We start from the raw sequence: 19,182 nt of genomic DNA on the forward strand, positions 1-19,182 counted from the left end.
TGTCAGAAGACCTGGGTTTAATTCTTAGTTCTCCCAGTGGAGACTCCCAGTGTGACATTGGGCAAGTCACAACCTCACAGGGTCTCAGCTTCTTCATCTGCAAAATGAATAACTTGGACCACATGACCTCTAAGATCCTTTCCAGCTGAAAATCTATGCATCTTCGATCTTGAGAATTAGAACAGTCATTGTTGTTCAGTCATGTCCAACTGTTCGTGACCCCATTTGGAGTTTTCTTGGCAGAGATACTGAAGTGGTTTGCCATTTCCCCACATGAGAAAACTGAGACAAACAGGATTAAGCTCCCAGGATCACACAGCTAGTAAGTGTCTAAGACTGGATTTGAATTCATGAAGATGAATTTTCCTGATGTCAGACCCGGGTGCTCTATAATTTGTGCCACCTACCTGCCCATTGGAATTGGCACAGATCTTAGAAATGATCTGAAGCAGACCAATGGACCAACCCTTTTCTAGATAGGGAAAGTAAGACCCAGATAGATTGTTTGCTACAGGATCACTGAATTAGGTCTAAAGTCCATATCTAATATTTCCTTCTCCCCATTCCCATTTAACTTTTTTTAAAGAAAAAATCAAATTGCTCAGGTATTAAACCATTATGCAGACATAAGTGTTAAGATATACCCTATACCTGTGTATCTTCATCAGAGCATCATAGATTGTAAATTCCTGGAGTCTAGGTCTTTGTATGGTGCCTAGCAACATGCCACACTTAATTAGATGTTTTAATATATTATTATAATGATGAAGATAACCTATTTGTTACAGTTATAGACTTATCCTTAGTTACTCAAATCCTAAAAAATAAAAATGAGCTTTATGACTTAAGGCTTGTTTAATTTCAGGAAAAACCAATCTTGTTTTTTCATCTTTTTCATGAGAGAGAGAAGACTTTTTGTATTTTGACAGACATCAGAGACAAAAATATAGCTCTTCTCTGGAAGATATTAAATTTTCAAAGGTTTCTCAATACAATTTTTAAAAGATTACAGACACCCTAACAAAGAAGCAGTCCACCAGCTATGAGGGATTGATAGATGAGAACACATTCAATTGCTGTCCACGAAAGAAACCATGTCTTGTTCTCACCAAAGAAAGGCAGGAAGATTTGGAAAGTTATGATCTGTTTGTCCTGTTCCAGTCCCCTCCCTCTCAACTCTTGGTGGACAGTCATGCTTTTCTTGCCCTACTTCTTATCCCACTGCCTCAAAGGAATAGTGTCCAGCATTCTCAACATCCTCATTGTCCTCTGGGTCACAACCTAGTTTGTCATTGTCCATAGACATTCTACAGAAATTCACCCAAGTGAATACTATGCTCAATATGTTTTTAGTTGCATAGGTCACAATACATGGGAAAAGATCTTCAGAGGTCATCGACACTAATCTTATTTTACAGATGAGCAAACTGGGGCCCAGGGAGGTTTTAGTGGCTTGTCCAACATAACATGAGTAGTTGATACTAGAGGTAGGATTTCTTTTTTTTTCCATTTATTTCATTATTTTTAGTTTTCAACATTCACTTCCATAAGATTTTGAGTTGCAAATTTTCTCCTTCTCTTTCCCCAACCTCCCACCCCAAAATAGCAAGCCTACTGAATACTCCTTCCCCAAATCTGCTCTCATATCCTCCCCCATGCTCCCTTATCTCTGTAGTAGGGCAAGATAGATTTCTAGATATATATTTCCCAGTTGCATGTAAAAGACAGTTTTTTTTAAACATTTGTTTTTAAAACTTTGATTTACAGATTCTTTCCCTCCTTCCCTCCTCACCTACCCCCACTGGGAAGACAAGTAATACAACATAGGTTGTACATGTGTAGTTACACAAAACATTTCCATAGTAGTTATATTGTGAAAGACTAACTACATCTCCCTCCATCCTATCCCACCCCCCACTTATTCTATTTTCTCCTTTGACCCTGTCCCTTTTCAAAAGTGTGTGCTTCTAACTACCCTCTTCCCCAATCTGCCCTCTCTTCTATCATTCCCCTCTTATGCCCTTCTCGACTACTTTCCTGTAGGGTGAAATACCCAAATGAATATGTATGTTATTCCCTCCTTAAGCCAAATTCAGTGAGAGTAAGGTTGATCCTTTTGCTTTCACTTCCCTGCTCTTTCCCTCCATTGTAACGGTTTTCTCTTTTTTTTTTTTTAATTTTTAGACTGACAATATTTCCCTCCTTCTTATCCCACCTCCCACTTATTCTATTCTCTACTTTGATCCTGTCCCTTTTCAAAAGTGGGTGCTTCCAACTTCCCTCCCCACTAGCCTGCCCTCCCTTCCATCATCCCCCGTCTTATCCCCTTCCCCCCTACTCTCCTGTGGGGTGAGATACCCTATTTAGTGTGTATGTCATTTCCTCCCTATGCCAAATTCAATGAAAATAAGGTTAGCCCATTCCCTTTTGCCTTCCTATTCTCCCCCTCCATTGTAACAATTTTCCCTTACCTCTTATATGAGATACTTTACCCCTTTCTCTCCCTATCTCCTCTCATTATAGTCCTCTTTCACCTCTTAATATCACCTTTTAAGCAACATGCCTTCCTATTAAATTGGTCCTGTGCCCTCTATCTATGTATACCTGTACACATATATACACACATTCACATATGTATTTATATGCCCATCTACCCTCCTATATAGACATATATATGTATGTATATATACATATATATGTGTGTGTATATAAATATACACACACACATTTCTATTCCCTTCAACAATTCTCATACTGACAAAAGTTTCGTAAGTTACAATTATCGTTTTTCCATGAGGGATGTGAATAGTTCAACTTTGATAAGTTCCTTATGATTTCTTATCCATTTACCTTCTCATGCTTCTCTTGCTTCTTGTATCTGAATGTCAAATTTTCTATTCAACTCTGGTTTTTTCATAAATAATACTTGAAAATCCTCTATTCCACTGAATGACCATATTTTCCCCTGAAACATGATACTCAGTTTTGCTGGGTAGGTGATTCTTGGTTTTAATCCCAGCTCCTTTGACTTCCAGAATATCATATTCCAAGCCCTTCGATCCCTCATTGTAGAAGCTGCCAGATCATGTGTTATCCTGATTGTGTTTCCACAATATTCAAATTGTTTCTTCCTGGCTGCTTGTAATATTCTCTCCTTGATCTGGGAATTTTGGAACCTTTCTATAATATTCCTAGGAGTTTTCTTTCTGGGATCTTTTTCAGGAGGTGATCAGTGGATTCTTTCAACCTCTATTTTGGCTTCTGGTTCTAAAACATCAGGGCAGTTTTCCTTGAGAATTTCTTGGAGGATGATTTCTAGGTTCTTTCTTTGATCATGGTTTTCAGGTAGTCCAATAATTTTTAAATGATCTCTCCTGGACCTCTTTTCCAGGTGAGTGTTTTTTCCCATGAGATATTACACATTGCCTTCTAGTCTCTGATTTGTTTGGATCTGTTTAACAGCATCTTGATTTCTCATAAAGTCACTAGCTTCCATTTGCTCCAATCTAATTCTGAAGGAATGATTCTCCTCAGTGAGCTTTTGAGATACTTTTTCCATCTGGTAAATTAGGCTTTTTAAGGCATTCTTCTCCTCATTGCCTTTTTGAGCCTCTTTTGCCATTTGGGTTAGTCAATTTTTAAGGTGTTATTTTCCTCAGTCAGGCTGTTGACTATCATTTCGTAATTTTCTTGCATCATTTTCATTTCTCTTCCCAATTTTTCCTCCACTTCTCTTATCTGCTTCTCAAGGTCCTCTATGACCTGTAACCAACTCGTATTTTTCTTTGAAGCTTTTGGTGCAGGAGTTCTAACTTCACTGTCTTCCTACTGTTCCATGCTTTGATCCTTTTAGTCCCCAAAATAGGAGTCTAATGTTGGATTGCTTTGCTTGGTTTGTTTCCTTTGCCTGGTCATGTTGCCACTCAATTACTAGACTTTTGGGCTTTTTGCCACAGTAGGACTCTGATACCAGGCAGGGGAGCTTCATACCAATGCTGGGGTTTTCTCAGCTGCCGGAGATATTAGTTGGTACCCTCTCTGAAGCATCCACACACGCTGGCAAACTGGTCGCACACCCCAGGACCTCCACCCTAGACCGCAATCCAGATCCAAGCAGGGTAAAGCAAGAGCGATTACCCCTCAGACTGGTCATTTGGTCCCCCTACACTCTGCAGTCCAGGAACTGAAGCTGCCATGTGGCTGCTTCACAGCCCTCAGCAGCTTCCCCCGCCCCGGGGCAGAAGCCAATGCACTCCCAACTACTGGGTCCCAAAGTCCACACTGCACTGACCTTTCACTTTGTCCTTAACATCTATGTGTTAATAATTCTGGATCGCCACAGCTGCTGATGATCTGGAGTCCCTTCAGCCTGCTGTTGGTCAGGCCTGCCCTGGGGCTATAACCTCAGCTTGGAGCTGGGGTTGGCTCCCAGAACACTGCACTGGCCGATTCCTGCTGGCCTGCCAGGCTGTCCTCAGTGGGAGGTTAGCTTCTCTGTGTCGTTTTGTGGGTTCTGTAGCTCCAAAGTTTGTTCAGGGTCCCCTTTCACATGGATAGGGCCTGGTGGTGAGAGCCAGAGCCACGCAGAGGTCCTGTTTCTACTCCATTTTTGGGTCTTTTTCAAGAGGTGATCAGTGAATTCTTTCAATTTCTATTTTTCCCTCTGGTTCTAGAATATCAGGGCAGTTTTCCTTGAGAATTTCTTGAAGGATGATTTCTAGGCTCTTTTTTTGATCATAGTTTTCAGGTAGTCCAGTAATTTTTAAATTATCTCTCCTGGATCTATTTTCCATGTCAGTGGTTTTTCCAATGAGATATTTCACATTGCCTTCTATTTTTTCATTTGTTTGAATCTGTTTTATAGTATCTTGATTTCTCATAAAGTCATCAGATTCCTTTTGCTCCAATCTAATTTTGAAGGAATTATTCTCTTCAGTGAGTTTTTGAAATTACTTTTCCCTCTGGGTAATTCAGCTTTTTAAAGCATTCTTCTCGTTGTTTGCTTTTTGAGCCTCTTTTGCCATTTGAGTTAGTCTATTTTTGAAGAGGTTATTTTCTTCAGTCAGGCTGTTGACTTGCTTTTCATGATTTTCTTGCCTCATTCTCATTTCTCTTCCCAGTTTTTCCTCCACTTCTCTTACTTGATTTTCAAAATCCTTCTTGAACTCTTCCATGGCCTGTAACCAATTCATATTCTTCTTGGAAGCTTTTGATACAGGAGTTTTGACTTTGTTGTCTTCTTCTAGTTCCGTGTTTTCATCCTTTTTGTCCCCCAAAAAAGGATTCTATTCTAATCTAAGTCTGATTGCACTTCCTCTTCTTGCTCCTCCTGCTACCCAATTACTTAGCTTTTGAGCTCTTTGCCACAGTAGAACTCTATTTCCAGAGTGGAGAGAGCTGTGTCCCAAATTTCTGGGGTTTTAGCACTTGTTAGAAGTATGAGAAAAGCACCCTCTCTATAGCCATCACAAGCTCTAGCACCCGGGTGTTCCTCACCCCAGGACCACCACCCAAGACAGCAACCCAGATCCAAGCAGGTCACAGCAAGAGCGATTACCCTCTGAATAGTTGCTTGGTACCCCCCCTCTCCCCACCATGATCTGCAGGCCAGGAGCTCTGGAGGCAGCCACGTGTAACCACCACGCCAACATGCACCTCTCACCCCAGGGTCAGGGGCAAGATCACGTTCTTCCATCACCCTGTTCCAACAGAGTTCCCTACTGACCTTTTACTTTCTCTTTGGGGTTTATGAGTCGAGAAATCTGGAAACTGCCACAGTTGCCAGTGATTCACTCTCCTGAAGTCTGCTAAGGCCAATTTGGGCCACTGGTTGGCACCACCCTGGTTCTGGGCTCATGCAGCTCATGCAGGACTGCTCAGCCCCCAGCCTGGTGCAATAGACCCTCATGTTGGCCTGCTAGGCTGCCTTCAGCAGGAGATTTGTTTCTCTCTGTCACTTGGTGGATACTGTAGCTCTAAAATTTGTTTAGAGTCATATTTTACAGGTATTGGAGGTGGTTGGAGTGTGAGCTCATGCAAGTTCCTGATTTTATTATGCCATCTTGGCTCTGCCCCTAGAGGTAGGATTTCAACTTCGATCCTCTGACCCCGGGTCAGTGCTTGTCCCGCTGTGCCCTTTCCCCACAGCTCTATTGCTTTTTTGACCCAATGAATGGACATTTGGTGGAATGGATCAGATTTTTCTTTTATTGTTTCCAAAATTAGCTAAAATTTTTTTTAAAAGATCTTTAATGTGGGATGAGGTCAGCTAATAGTATAGTGGACATACAATGCAGGGCCGATAATCAGGAAGACTCGTCATCTTCCTGAGTTCAAATCTGACTTCAGACACCTACTAGGTGTGTGACTCTGGGTGAGTCACTTAACCCTGTTTGCCTTAGTTTCCTCATCTGTAAAATGAGCTAGAGAAGGAAATGGCAAACCACTTCAGTATCTCTGCCAAGAAGTCCCCAAATAGGGTCACGAAGAGTCAGATATAACTGAACAAAACAACTGAACAACAAACAACACCAACAATCTGAGATGACAGCAGAGAAAAAGTGTAGCTTCAGTCCAGGGCCACTGCAGCTTCCACTCTTGGGGAGTAATTATTTTGAAGAGTGAATGACTCTGAGAGGTTTGTCCAGTATCCAGTAGCACAACATGTATATTGGAGTGATAATTAAATACTGGTGATGCTGACAGAAAGAAGAGCAATGAAAATTTTTTTGTCATTCTCTTCCTCTTTGCTCCTTCTGCTGCCATTGCCGTCCCCTCTAGGGCTACCTTGTGTCTACTTTGGGTTTCACTTATATGTACTGGTCTACATATGTACATGTGTGGAATGTATGCTCCTTGAAGGCAGGGATTGTTTTTTGCTTTGTTTCGCTTTTACTCTGTATCCCTAGGGCTTAGCACAGTGTCTGCAACATAATAAGTACTTAATAAATGCTTATTTATTGATTATTCCCACACTTGATTAAGTGCCATGATTTCAAGACATTTGTAGACCTTGCTTTATACTCTCATTCCACCTCCCTCACCCCCAAGAAATAATATGATGACATTGCTTTCAAAATTAGAAGTTCTAAGAAAGTTCGGACAAAGATTTGACTAGAAGCAAGAAGGGCCAGATGACTTACTGAGAGGCTTTGTAGTTCTAAGACAAAAACCTTGTGGTTATGTATACTCTTGCACTTTCTCTGAACCAAACCCAAATTCCTGTTGCAGTTCAGCTCTGTTTGGGTAAGAAAATGTCTTCTCCCTGCTTCAGACTCCACTCTAGACTGTCTATAATTTTTCTTCTTTTTTTCCCTCATCATTGCTCTTTCACTAGCATTGGGTAAACCAAATAAAGCATCCTTATTCTGTGAGTTATCTTTGTCCTTAATGAGGCATTTTTCTCAAGCAAGGCACACAGTATATTTTGCTTATGTTAGTTGTCAAGTCCCTGAAAATTCCCTTCAGCATTTTGTTTTTAGCAAGTATGCTATATAGCAAATAGGGAGCCAGGACTGGACTTTTTCTCCATTCAGTTCCAACTCAGTCCATTTTTCAAAAAGGTATCCATAGCAGTGTGGTTAATAAGGTATTGGGTAAACAAATAAATGTCATGAAACCAAGGATAACGCTTCTATTTTTAATATCCCAAATTCATTAAAAATAAGTATTCCACAACAGAGAAGGATGTTTTTTATATACCCCTTGAGCACCTTTGTATTTAATGTTGTGTAATAGAACAAGAAAGACGGATAAATAAGCTGTGGGCCATATCTTCGAGGAACTTATAATAGGGGAAGGTAAGGCATGTACATCATAATTACATTATAACTAAGTCGAATGTAACATCCAATAGATAATCATATATTGAGATTTAAGATAACACATGAGAAAATTAAGGTGCTATGAGATTAGATAAGGGACCTATAACTTTCAGATTGAGGGAAGGAATGGAGACTCAGTGTTGACTTTACAGAGGAGATGGCATATGAGTAGATTTTAAAAGATAAGCAGGATGTCATCAATTAACAAACATCTATGAAGCACCTGTTATGTCTCAGGCATTGCACTAGGCATGGAGGAGACAAGCAAAGGAAAACTGTCTTCACTTGGGGGACCTCGTTTGTTGTGGTTCAGTTGTTTCAGTCATGTCCTACTCTTTGTGACCCCATTTGGAGATTTCTTGGCATAAATACTGGAGTGGTTTGCCATTTCTCCTTCAGCTCATTTTATAGAAGAGGAAACTGAGGTAAATAGGGTTAAGTGACTTGCCTAGAGTCATGCAGCTAGTAAGTGTCTAAGACCAGATTTGAACTCATGAAGGTGAGTCTTCCTCATTCCAAGCCCAGTACTTCAATTCATCCACTTTACCATGGGACCTTATATTATAACAAAAGAAAACTTTTATGCATACAGAATATGTACCATCTCTGATATATACTGGCTGTGTATAACCCTGGGCATATCACTTAATCTCTCAATGCTCTAAGCAGCTTTCTAACACTCCAAGTTGAAGAGAAGGTGTCAACCTGCATTGGCGAAGGGAGTTTCCTCATCTGCTATTCCCCTATACCAATGAAATCATAGGTCCATCTCTAGACTCTATCCATTTATATGTATGTATGCATGTGTATGCATCTACATATACATATACACATTTATATGTGTATACACATATATGTATATACATATTGTGTGTGTGTGTGTACATGTACACATACACAATGCAAATCCAAAGGCAACCTTGGAGGGGAAGGTATTAGTAGCTGGAGGGACTTTCACTGAATGATAACACTGGAACTGAGTCTTTAAGGAAGCCAAAGATTCCAAGAGACAGAACAGAAGGGAAAAGGCATATGGGACAGTCAGTACAAAAGTAAAAAGTCTTGTGTGAGCAGCAGTGTGAGGCTGAATCATAATGTACTTAGAGGAGTAATGTTTACTAATTAGAAAGGTAGGGTGGGACCAGGATGTGAAGAGCTTTAAATACAAATAGAAGACTGTATATTTGATCCTCAAGGTGATAAGGAGATAGGGAGCCACTGGGGGTGATTGAGTAATGCGGTTAGACCTGTGCTTTAGAAAAAATTACTTTGGCAGCTGTGTAGAGGATAGATTGGAGTATGGAGATGCTTAAGGTAGGAGACCAGCCAGGAGCAGCACCAGTGATTACCACTAGTGATTACCTAGTGGTAATGAGATCTTAACCTAGGATGGTGGCATGTGAGTAGAAAGAAAGGAACAGACACAAGAAATATCGTAGAGATGGAAGTGATAAGATTTGGCAATGGATTAATTTTTTAGGTGTCTGAGAATGAGGTTTGAAGGATAATACCCAGAGCCAACGTTAGTGGGAGGATGCTGGTGCCCTTGACAGATATAGGGAAGTTTGGAAGAGAGATAAGTTTAAGGAGAAAGGTAATGCATTCTATTTTAGATGTGTTGAGTTTAAGATGCCTACAAGACATAGAATTTGAAATGTCCAGTAGACAAGTATTGATGTAGGACTGGACCTCAAGAAAGACTACAGCTGAAGGATATATAGATACAGGAGTCATCTTCATAGACATGATAACTGAATCCATGGGAGATGAGTTCTTTACATGAAAGGCTGTAGAAAGAAAAGAGAGGGCTCAGAAGAGCATGTTGGGAGACACCCAAAGTTAGTGAATAAATGTGTCATATAATATACACACATATACATACAAAGTCACACACTCAAATCCATTGATTTCATCAATTTGTATGTTTCCTCTAATGATTCCGATTTCAACCCATGGAGATCTGTCTTCTGGACCCACTCATGATGCTAGGGGCTTTCCTTATTTTATTTTGACTCAGGACGATACCAGTAAAGTTCATTGGTTATTCCTTGCTTTCATCGGGTGACCAAACCAACTTTTTTTTATCATACATTTCTTTGATGATATCCTTTAATTTGGTTCTTCATCATTCTTTACTTGTTATATATTAAAGCCTCCTCTCACCCACCATAAATTTCTTGTCTTCAGTTTGACATTCATTTTCAGTTTTTTGAAGACTGTAGGTTTACATGACTTAAAACCATTTCCCCCAGACCTATGATTTCATTGGCAAAGGGACTTTCTGATGAGGAAACTCTCTCTGACAATGCAGATTAGCATTTGTTCTACCACTAAAAATTTCAGACAGCTTTGACAGAGTACTGAAAGGTTAAATGAGCAGCCCATGGCCACATTGTTCATATTGTTCATATCTATTATACCCCGAGGCTGGGTCTCTATCAGCTACAGCATACGATCCTCTCTCTCTCTTTCTCTTTCTCTCTCTCTCTCTTTCTCCATATATATGTATGTATGTGTGTGTGTATATATATGTATGTATATATACACGTGCATATACATGTGTAGGTTTATATATCGATATACATGTTTATATATCAATTATATATGTATATGTTTATATATTCATATAATTCATGGACAGTATTTAACATTTTTATAAATTGGAAATTAAATGTTACATAAAGAATCGTTTTGGTGAATTATTTAGAATATAAATAATTTGCCCTTTCATTCATCTGCTTTGTATATTCATATTTTTCTATTGTTTCCTTAAAATGGAGTCCAGCTACATTTAAAAGAGACTTTGTAAAGCAAGTAAGAGCATTATTATTTGTTACAATTATCAATATGAAACTCAATGTGACTCTCTGCATAGGTTAGCATGGATTAGACAAATAGTGGGTTTCAGTGATGACATGGAAACATTAATCATTGAAATTATTGTTTGCAATTCAATAATTCATCTAGTTTTGGGCAGGACAAAAGAGGTGTCACCTTGTCTGAATCCTTGGCCTTGTGTTAAATTTCTCATGGTAATACCATGGCTACAGAAAGTAGCAGACTGTTGACTTTTCTCATTGACAAAAACATTTAATCCAATTTGACATTGTGTCTACCTTCTGAATTGTTTGAATGTTTCTAAAGAATGTTTGGCATCTGCAAACTCTTTCTTTTCATTTCTTTTAAGGTATTCACTTGCAGTCAGGTCCCTTTTCATTACTTTCCTCCTCTGACATAGTCAAGAAGTGATGATCTTGTAAATACAGGCCAACAAACAGTGGGGAAGAGAGGTTCATTCGTAGTGTGAGACTTTACCCTATTCACTCAGTACTTGGTGCTGGCTCACAGCCACTGGGTTGTGTTAGTGGGGTGAAATTTTAAGCCATGTAACAAGCAAGCAATTAAAGGTTATTTTGAAAACTTAAGTTTCTTTTCTAGCAAGCTGGCATTTAAGAAAACATTACTTTAGGCAAAAAAAATCATTTGAGCTGGATGTATGTTAAATCTTGAGCTCCAAATGATCTTTAAGAAAAAGATTGTTATGGCAAAGTTGAATTATCAGTATCTTTGCATTTATTTCAAAGGCAGAAAAGTGGTACAGTGGCTAGAACTCTGTATCTGGAGTCAGAAAGACCTGAGTTCAGATCTGGACTTGGACACTTACTGGCTGTGTGACTCTGAGCAGGTCACTTCACCTTTGTTTGTCTCAGTTTCCTCATCTGTAAAATAGGGATAATAATAGCACTTAGTACCCAGAGTTGTTGGGAGGATCAATGAGTTAATATTTGTAAAGCACTTAGTATAGTGCCTGGGATATAGTAGGTGTCTAATAAATGCTTGTTCCTTCCTTCTTTCCTTTCTTTCTTCTTTCCTTTATTCCTTCCAATCTTCCTAGTTGACAAATAGTTCAAAATGGTGTCCTAATCTCAAATTATCTAGATTGCTTTGTGTTTAAAGGTAAATAGGGAGTAGGAACTGGATCTTTAATTTCCTTAGCATAGAACAATCCCAAGTGAGGAAACTCCCACTTCCAGTATAGATGGGCACTTTTTTTTTTTCTGTAGCTCGAAATCCCAGGGTGTGTCACAAAGCCAGTATGTGTCAGAGGCAGGACTAGAGCCCAGGTCTTTCTGGTCCACAGGCTAGATCTCAACCATTATCCACTATGACACAGTTTCTCACCACCACAGTCTAAAACCACTGTGTAAATCCCAACTGGGCATTTCTGTTTCTGTATCTACAGGGATATTTCCCAAGGGTTCCTAACAGTTTTCCACCATATGTGGCTCTCTAGGTCCTCAAGTGCAGCCCTTTGACTGTATCCAAACTTCACATGGCCTTGAGGCCACAGGTTCCCTACCCCTTGGACTAGTTCCACTCTCTAACTTGCTGGTTTTGGACGTAAGCTCATGGGATCACACACTTAGTTTCACAAAGGTCTTAGAGGCCATAGAGTTCAACCCTCTCATTTATTTATTCATTCATTCATTTTTAGTTTTCAATATTCACTTTTATAAGATTCTGAGTTCCAAATTTTCCCCCCTCCCTAAGATAGCTTGCAATCTGATATGGGCTATACATGCACAATCATATTAAACATATTTCCACATTAGTCATGTTGTGAATGAAGAATCAGAACAAAAGGGGAAAACCACGAGAAATAAAAAACAAAAACAAGAAAGAGAAAAATAATATTCTTTGATCTGCATTCAGACTCCGTAGTTCTTTCTCTGGATGTGGATAGCATTTTCCATCATGAGTCTCTTGGAATTGTCTTAGATCATTGCATTGCTCAGAAGAGCTAACTCTTACAAAGTTGGTCATTGTGCACTGTTGCTGTTACTGTGTACAATGTTCTCCTGTTTCTGCTCACTTTATTCAGCATCAGTTCATGTAAGTCTTCCCAGTCAACCCTCTAATTTTACAGATGAGGGAACTGAGGTACAGAGAGGTTTTTGTGACTTTCTCAGAGTTATACTACTAGTTGGCATCTGAAATGGGATATGAACTGATGTCTTTCTGACCCCAAGTCTAGGGTCCTGCCTCAATTTCCTTCCCCTTTCCATGCCTTAGTTCTCTTTTCTGTAAGATGAAGAAATGAGACTAAAAAATTAATAATGTACCTAGGTATAATATAGTGAATATGTGATGCATTTCTAAGTATAGAGTTGGTACTTAATTTATAGAGCTTGCCACCTGGGGCAGACAAAATTATGCCAAGCAAGTATAAGAATGTTGCAGCCAAGAATTTTTAGTAAATCTTAATGAATGAAACAACAGATTGATAGAATAGTACTTGTTACAGCCTAAAAAGGAAGCCTGATGTTGTGGGCAGAGAGCCAGCCTTGAAGTCAGGAAAGACCTGGGTTCAAGACCTTTCGTTGACACATACTAGCAGTGTGACCCTGGGCAAGTCACTGTCCGGTACTTCAGGTAAATCTCTGAGACTAGAAATTGCAGAACAGGTACCCATCTGCATTGGGAGATGGAGTTTCCTTACCTGGGAGTTTCCTATTTTAATGAAATTAGAGGTCAGTTGCCCCACCCTCACACCCCTACCCCCAGCAAAAGAAAAAGAAATGTATGTTGTAAACAGTCAATAGAAGAAATGCACATTAGAGAGTGGTAGATAAAATGAGATCATGAGAAAGATCTGATTTTTGTCAGGAAAATTTCAGGGAGGAGGTGGGATTTTGGAGCTATGTGAACCACAAGAGAGGATGACTGGGTTAAACTTCATATTATATATAATATAACTTCATATTATATAATAACCTCAATAGAGATTATTTCCAATCCATGGAAGATAAAAGAAAAAAATGGCTCCTTATTTCTTTGTTCTTTTCTTCATTTTTTCTTTTCTTTTCCTCAGTTACATATAAGAACAATTTTGACATTTGTTTTTTTTTAATTTTTTGAGCTCCAGATTCTCTGTCTGTCTGTCTGTCTCTGTCTGTCTCTCTCTGAGTCTCTCTGTCTGTCTCTGTCTCTCTGTCTGTCTCTCTCTCTCTGTCTCTGTCTTTCTGTCTCTCTCTCCCTTTCTCCTATCCCATCCCTTGAGAAGTCATTCTCAAGACTGTCTTGCTGAACTACAAATCCCAGAATGATGGTCAGTTCTCAAATCCCATGGTACTTATATTATGAAAACTGTGTGTATCTAAAGTTTGTTGAATTTTGTTTTATCTATAAATTATCCCTATTCTCCAGAACCTTTTCATTCAATGTTTTTAGGTCTTGTCTTGGTCAGAGTGTCTTGGAAGATGGAGGCAATAGCATTCTCCAGCTGTTTTCTCTTGCATGAAAGTATGTTTTCTTGCCCATTTGTCTGCTAAATCATGATCAGTTTGGTGGCACAGTGACTGCTTTGAATGAATGAATCTGAACCTTTGAGATTATGCTCATGACCATTGGGAAGCCTTGGTTTAGGAAAACAGAGGAAAGTTTAGGATGCCACTGGTGTGTATCCTGTACCCTGTAACAAACTATACCTAGTTTAATGCTAGCTGCTTGAGGTTTAAAGTTTTTCAATGCCTTACAATGACCTGAGATCCTTAAAGCCAGCGGACTTTAAAGAAATCCTGTTGTGTCTCTGATTTCCTACCATCTTGTTCCAAATATAGGCCTTGTATTTTCCCTTAATAATAGACAATTAACGCATTTATTAAGTACCGACTATGTGCCATGCACTGTGCCCAACTCTTGGGATGTAAATACCAAAGTGAGACAGTGTCTGTCATTAAAGAGCTTACATTAGTACCTACAGGATGTTCCTTTCTGTCTTTTACCTGCCTGAGTTATCGTAGGGACCTCAGATGTCTCCGTGCAACCAATCCTGACTTTTAACTTAGGCTGTCTGCTTTTGTCTTTTGGTGAATGTCGTCAGTGCAAAGTTCCTCCATGAATCCATTTCCCATTTCTGTTGGTAGGCATTGTCTCCACTGTCTTCATGCTTCCTACTCCTTATTTCATCTACAGTATCCCTACAAATGACCAGAATCCCAGCTTAGAAGATTTCCCAGATCCACCCACTTTGTCTCAGGTTTAAGACTGCCTATATTCCACCCATCTGTCAACTAGCGTACAACTTTTCAGTATCAACTTGTTACATAATAGTCTTTGCAAGTTTCAAAGCAACTCCCACAGGCATTCTGTTCTTATACCTACTTAAAACATACATTCTGATATTGAAATACAAATAGTTCAGAACTGGTGAGGAGGGGGACTTTTTTCAAATGTGGTTTTACTGTATAAATGACTTACTATTAGCTAAAATTTTTTTTATCCTTATTTCCATCCCTATCCTTCTTCTGCCTGCACTCACTCACAACCCCCAGAAGATACAACCAAGACATGGCTTGTGTGTGATGAGGTTTTAATGTGTGAAATGAATTGCTGGGGCTTCTGGATATCAAATTTTATAAAAACAGAAAAAGGAACAATGCAAATGTTAAAGCCTTCTTCTAAATCTACTTACACAATTTTGTATTGATGGCTAGCCTTTTTAACACGTAAGATGCGTTTTGGAATTGAACATGTGAGAAATCCCAATATTACATTCATTCTTTATGTAGTTATACATATGAAGAATGTGAAGCAGAATTGGAAGTATGTCATTTAATATATGAAAATGATAGCAGATGCACACTGATAAGTTTTCTTGTCAATTTAGCATTTTAATTTCTCCTCAAACAGAACTAATTAGGAAAAATGTTTTAAAATACTTGAGTCTATGTTTTTAAAGCTTTCTCTAAGCATAATCATTTTGTCCATTTGCTTTGGGAATGACATTTTCCTTATATTTCAGGTTTTGCTGATTTTTGCAAAGGAAGACAGTCAAAGTGATGGGTTCTGGTGGGCCTGTGACAGAGCTGGCTACAGATGTAATATTGCTCGAACTCCAGAATCTGCCCTCGAGTGCTTTTTAGATAAGCACCATGAAATCATTGTAATCGACCACAGACAAGACCAACACTTTGATGCAGAAGCTGTCTGCAGGTAATTTGTCAGTTTCATGTGCCTAATGAATATCAGCACTTAACAGCTTCATATGATTCTTGTTATGCTTTAATTAGATTCACCCAAAAATATTCCTAAATGTTTTGTTGGTATTTACAACAGATTCCTCTTAGTCTTATAGGGACTCTTACAAATTTGCCCTATCATTGTCTACTTCTTCTTTTTTTTTTTTTTTTTTGCTTTTTGGAGGGCAGTTGGGGTTAAGTGACTTGCCCGAAGTCACACGGCTAGTAAGTGTGTCAAGTGTCTGAGGCCGTATTTGAACTCAGGTGCTCCTGACTCCAGGGCCAGTGCTCTATTCACTCGCCACCTAGCTGCCCCTCATGGTCTACTTCTAAAATTTAAACAACACTTAAATGTCAGGTTCCAAATGATAACAGACTGCCACTCTGAGTGTGATGGAGTCAACCAGATTAAAATGTAAATGGAAAATATTTTTAAAATAAATAAAAATACAGTAAAACATAGATAATGTTCATATGTGGTTTTCTAAGTCATTATGCAGGGATCCTTATATACACCATAGAGGCCCCATTTCTGTTTGAGTTTGACCCTACTGCCCTGGAATACTCTGTGACTCCACAGAGTCATTTATCACATTTCAGGGAAGGTATTGATAGCTACAAAATTCTCACTTTTTGGGTGGAATTAAGATTCAAATGAGATATTTTAGTCTCCATTGCTCCCTCACCAACAAAATAAAATTTTTGAAAAGGATCAGATCAGTTAGAAATGCCCTTTTCCCTTTGCTTGCTATAGATGGCTTCCATCATAGAGCAGGTTTAATACTAAATTAGCCAAAGCAGTACTGCTTCTCATTTTCCGGCTACCCAAGGCTTCTACTTTCCTATTTTCAAAAGTATTTGGACTCAATGAAGAAAAGTTACTCATGTTTATAAGTATGTTCCAAGGATAAGAAATAATTCAGTCTGGAACTGGGATGGTTGGGAGGTGGCTGTGAACAATTCACTAATGAAGCTAGGAGACCAGCATCAACTCTATCTCAGGAGTCAGATCTGCTTCTGGGAATTTTTACAAAATTAAGCAAGTAAAGTTAAAGGCAGGAAAATTACTTGTTAGGGTCTTTCAGTACCATAATGAAGTATTCACAAATGAAGAAAAGTCACTACAAAATGGTGACTCTTTATTCCTTTGTTTCAGCCCCCTGACTCTCAGAGAATGACCTTTTATAAAGCAAACTGGAAAAGCTATTTTAAATAATATGTTTAAATTTTTTCCCCTTAATGAAGTAATACCCTGTGTACTTAGAAATATACCTATACAATATTTGGGTGAAATTCTTTTTTTTTTTGGTCTGTACTATTTTGTTTACTTTTAGTTTACAAGATTCATTACCACAATTCCTTGAGTTTCAAATTTTCTCTCCCTTTCCCCCTCTCCACCATGGCAGCATACAATCAAGTATAGTATCTGCAAATACTTTCACATTAGGCATTAGGTTATTAAGAAGGATTGTACCAGATGGAATGAAGAATGGGAAAGAGGAAACAAAACCAAACAATAAAAAGGGCAGGTAGTTTGCTTCAATCTGGGTGCAAACTCAATTCTTTCTCTGGATGTAAATATCTCTCTCCATCATGAGTCTTTTGGGGTTGACTTATGACTCTGGATTGCTGAGAAGAGTCCAGTTTATCAAAGCTGGTCGTCACACATACGTTGTGTCTGTAATTGTATACAAATTCCTCCTGGTTCTACTCTTCTCACTCAGCATCAGTTCGTATAAGCCTCTCCAGGTAAATATGAAGTCCATCTGCTCCTCATTTCTTATTGCACAATAGTATTCCATTACATGCATATACCACAACTTCTTCAGCCATTCCCCAATTGATGGGCACCCCCTTAATTTCCAATTCTTTGCTACCACAAAAAGAGCTGCTATAAATATTTTTGTACATATGGGTCTTTTTCCCACTTCTGTGATGTCTTTGGGATACAACCCTAGAAGTGGTATTGCTGGGTCAAAGGGTATGAAAATATTTATAGCCCTTTGGGCATAATTCCAGATTGTTCTCCAGAATGGTTGGAACAGTTTACAACTCCACCAGCAATGCATTAGTGTTCCAATTTGTCCACATCCTCTCCAGCATTTGTCATTTTCCTGTTTTGTCATCTTAGCCAGTCAGACTGGTGAGATGTGGTACCTCAGAGTTGTTTTGATTTGCATTTCTCTAATCAATAGTGACTTAGAGCATTTTTTCATATGCTTATAATTGTCTTTAATTTCATCCTCTGAAAACTGCCTGTTCATATCCTTTGACCATTTATCAATTGGGGAATGGCTTGTATTCTTGTAGATTTCACTCAGTTCTCTGCATATTTTAGAGATGAGTCCTTTATCAGTGACATAGGTTGTAAAAATTCTTTCCCAATTTTCCACTTCCCTCCTAATCCCGATTACATTGGCTTTGTTTGTACAGAAGCTTTTCAATTTAATGTAATCAAAATTATCCATTTTGCATTTTGTAATGCCCTCTAATTCTTGTTTAGTCATAAAGTCTTCTCCTCTCCACAAACCTGACAGGTAAACTATTCCTTGCTTTCCCAGATTGCTTACAGTATCAGTCTTTATACCTAGATCATGCACCCATTTAGACTTGATTTTGGTATATGGTGTTAGATAATGGTCTGTGCTCAGTTTCTGCCATACTATATTCCAGTTTTCCCATCAGTTTTTGTCAGAAAGTGAGATCTTATCCCCAAAACTGGGATCTTTGCATTTATCAAATAGTAGATTACTAGAGTCATTGACTGCTGAGTCTCATGTACCCAGTCTATTCCACTGATCCACTACTCTATTCCTCAGCCAATACCAAGTAGTTTTGAGTCCTGCTGCTTTATAGTACAGATTAAAATCTGGTGTAGCTAGTCCACCATCCCTGGCATTTTTTTCATTAATTCCCTTGATATTCTGGACCTTACGTTCTTCCAAATGAATTTTGTTACTATTTTTTCTAGCTCTATAAGGTAGTTTTTTGGTAAACTTATTGGTATGGCACTAAATAAATAATTTAATTTAGGTAAAATTGTCATTTTTGTTATATTAGCTTGACCCAGTCACAAGCAATTGATGTCTTTCCAATTAGTTAGATCTGACTTCATTTCTGTGAAAAGTATTTTGTACTTGTGTTCATATAGGTCCTCGGTTTGTTTTGGCAGGTAGATGCCCAAATATTTTATAATGTCTACATTAACTTTAAATGGGATTTCTCTTTCTAAATCTTGCTGTTGAATTTCATTAGAAATGTATAGGAATGCCAAGGATTTGTGTGGGTTTATTTTATATCCTGCAACTTTGCCAAATTTATTTATTGTCTCAAGTAGT

General features: G+C 38.6%; 1 protein-coding gene across 2 annotated transcripts in view; it reads left to right on the forward strand.

Moving 5' to 3' along the window:
* PDE8B (phosphodiesterase 8B) overlaps positions 1-19,182 on the forward strand; it is a 357,883-nt gene that overhangs the window by 203,451 nt on the left and 135,250 nt on the right. For both annotated transcript variants that reach the window (XM_069096276.1, XM_069096275.1), the window contains exon 3: positions 15,628-15,818. In XM_069096276.1, coding sequence (XP_068952377.1) covers positions 15,628-15,818 — 191 coding nt within the window. The remainder of the gene's footprint in view (positions 1-15,627; positions 15,819-19,182) is intronic.

The sequence above is a fragment of the Petaurus breviceps genome, unplaced genomic scaffold (genome assembly GCF_028583685.1).
Source record: "Petaurus breviceps papuanus isolate PSGF00001 unplaced genomic scaffold, PetGlider_PUasm1.0 229, whole genome shotgun sequence".
NCBI lineage: Eukaryota > Metazoa > Chordata > Mammalia > Diprotodontia > Petauridae > Petaurus > Petaurus breviceps.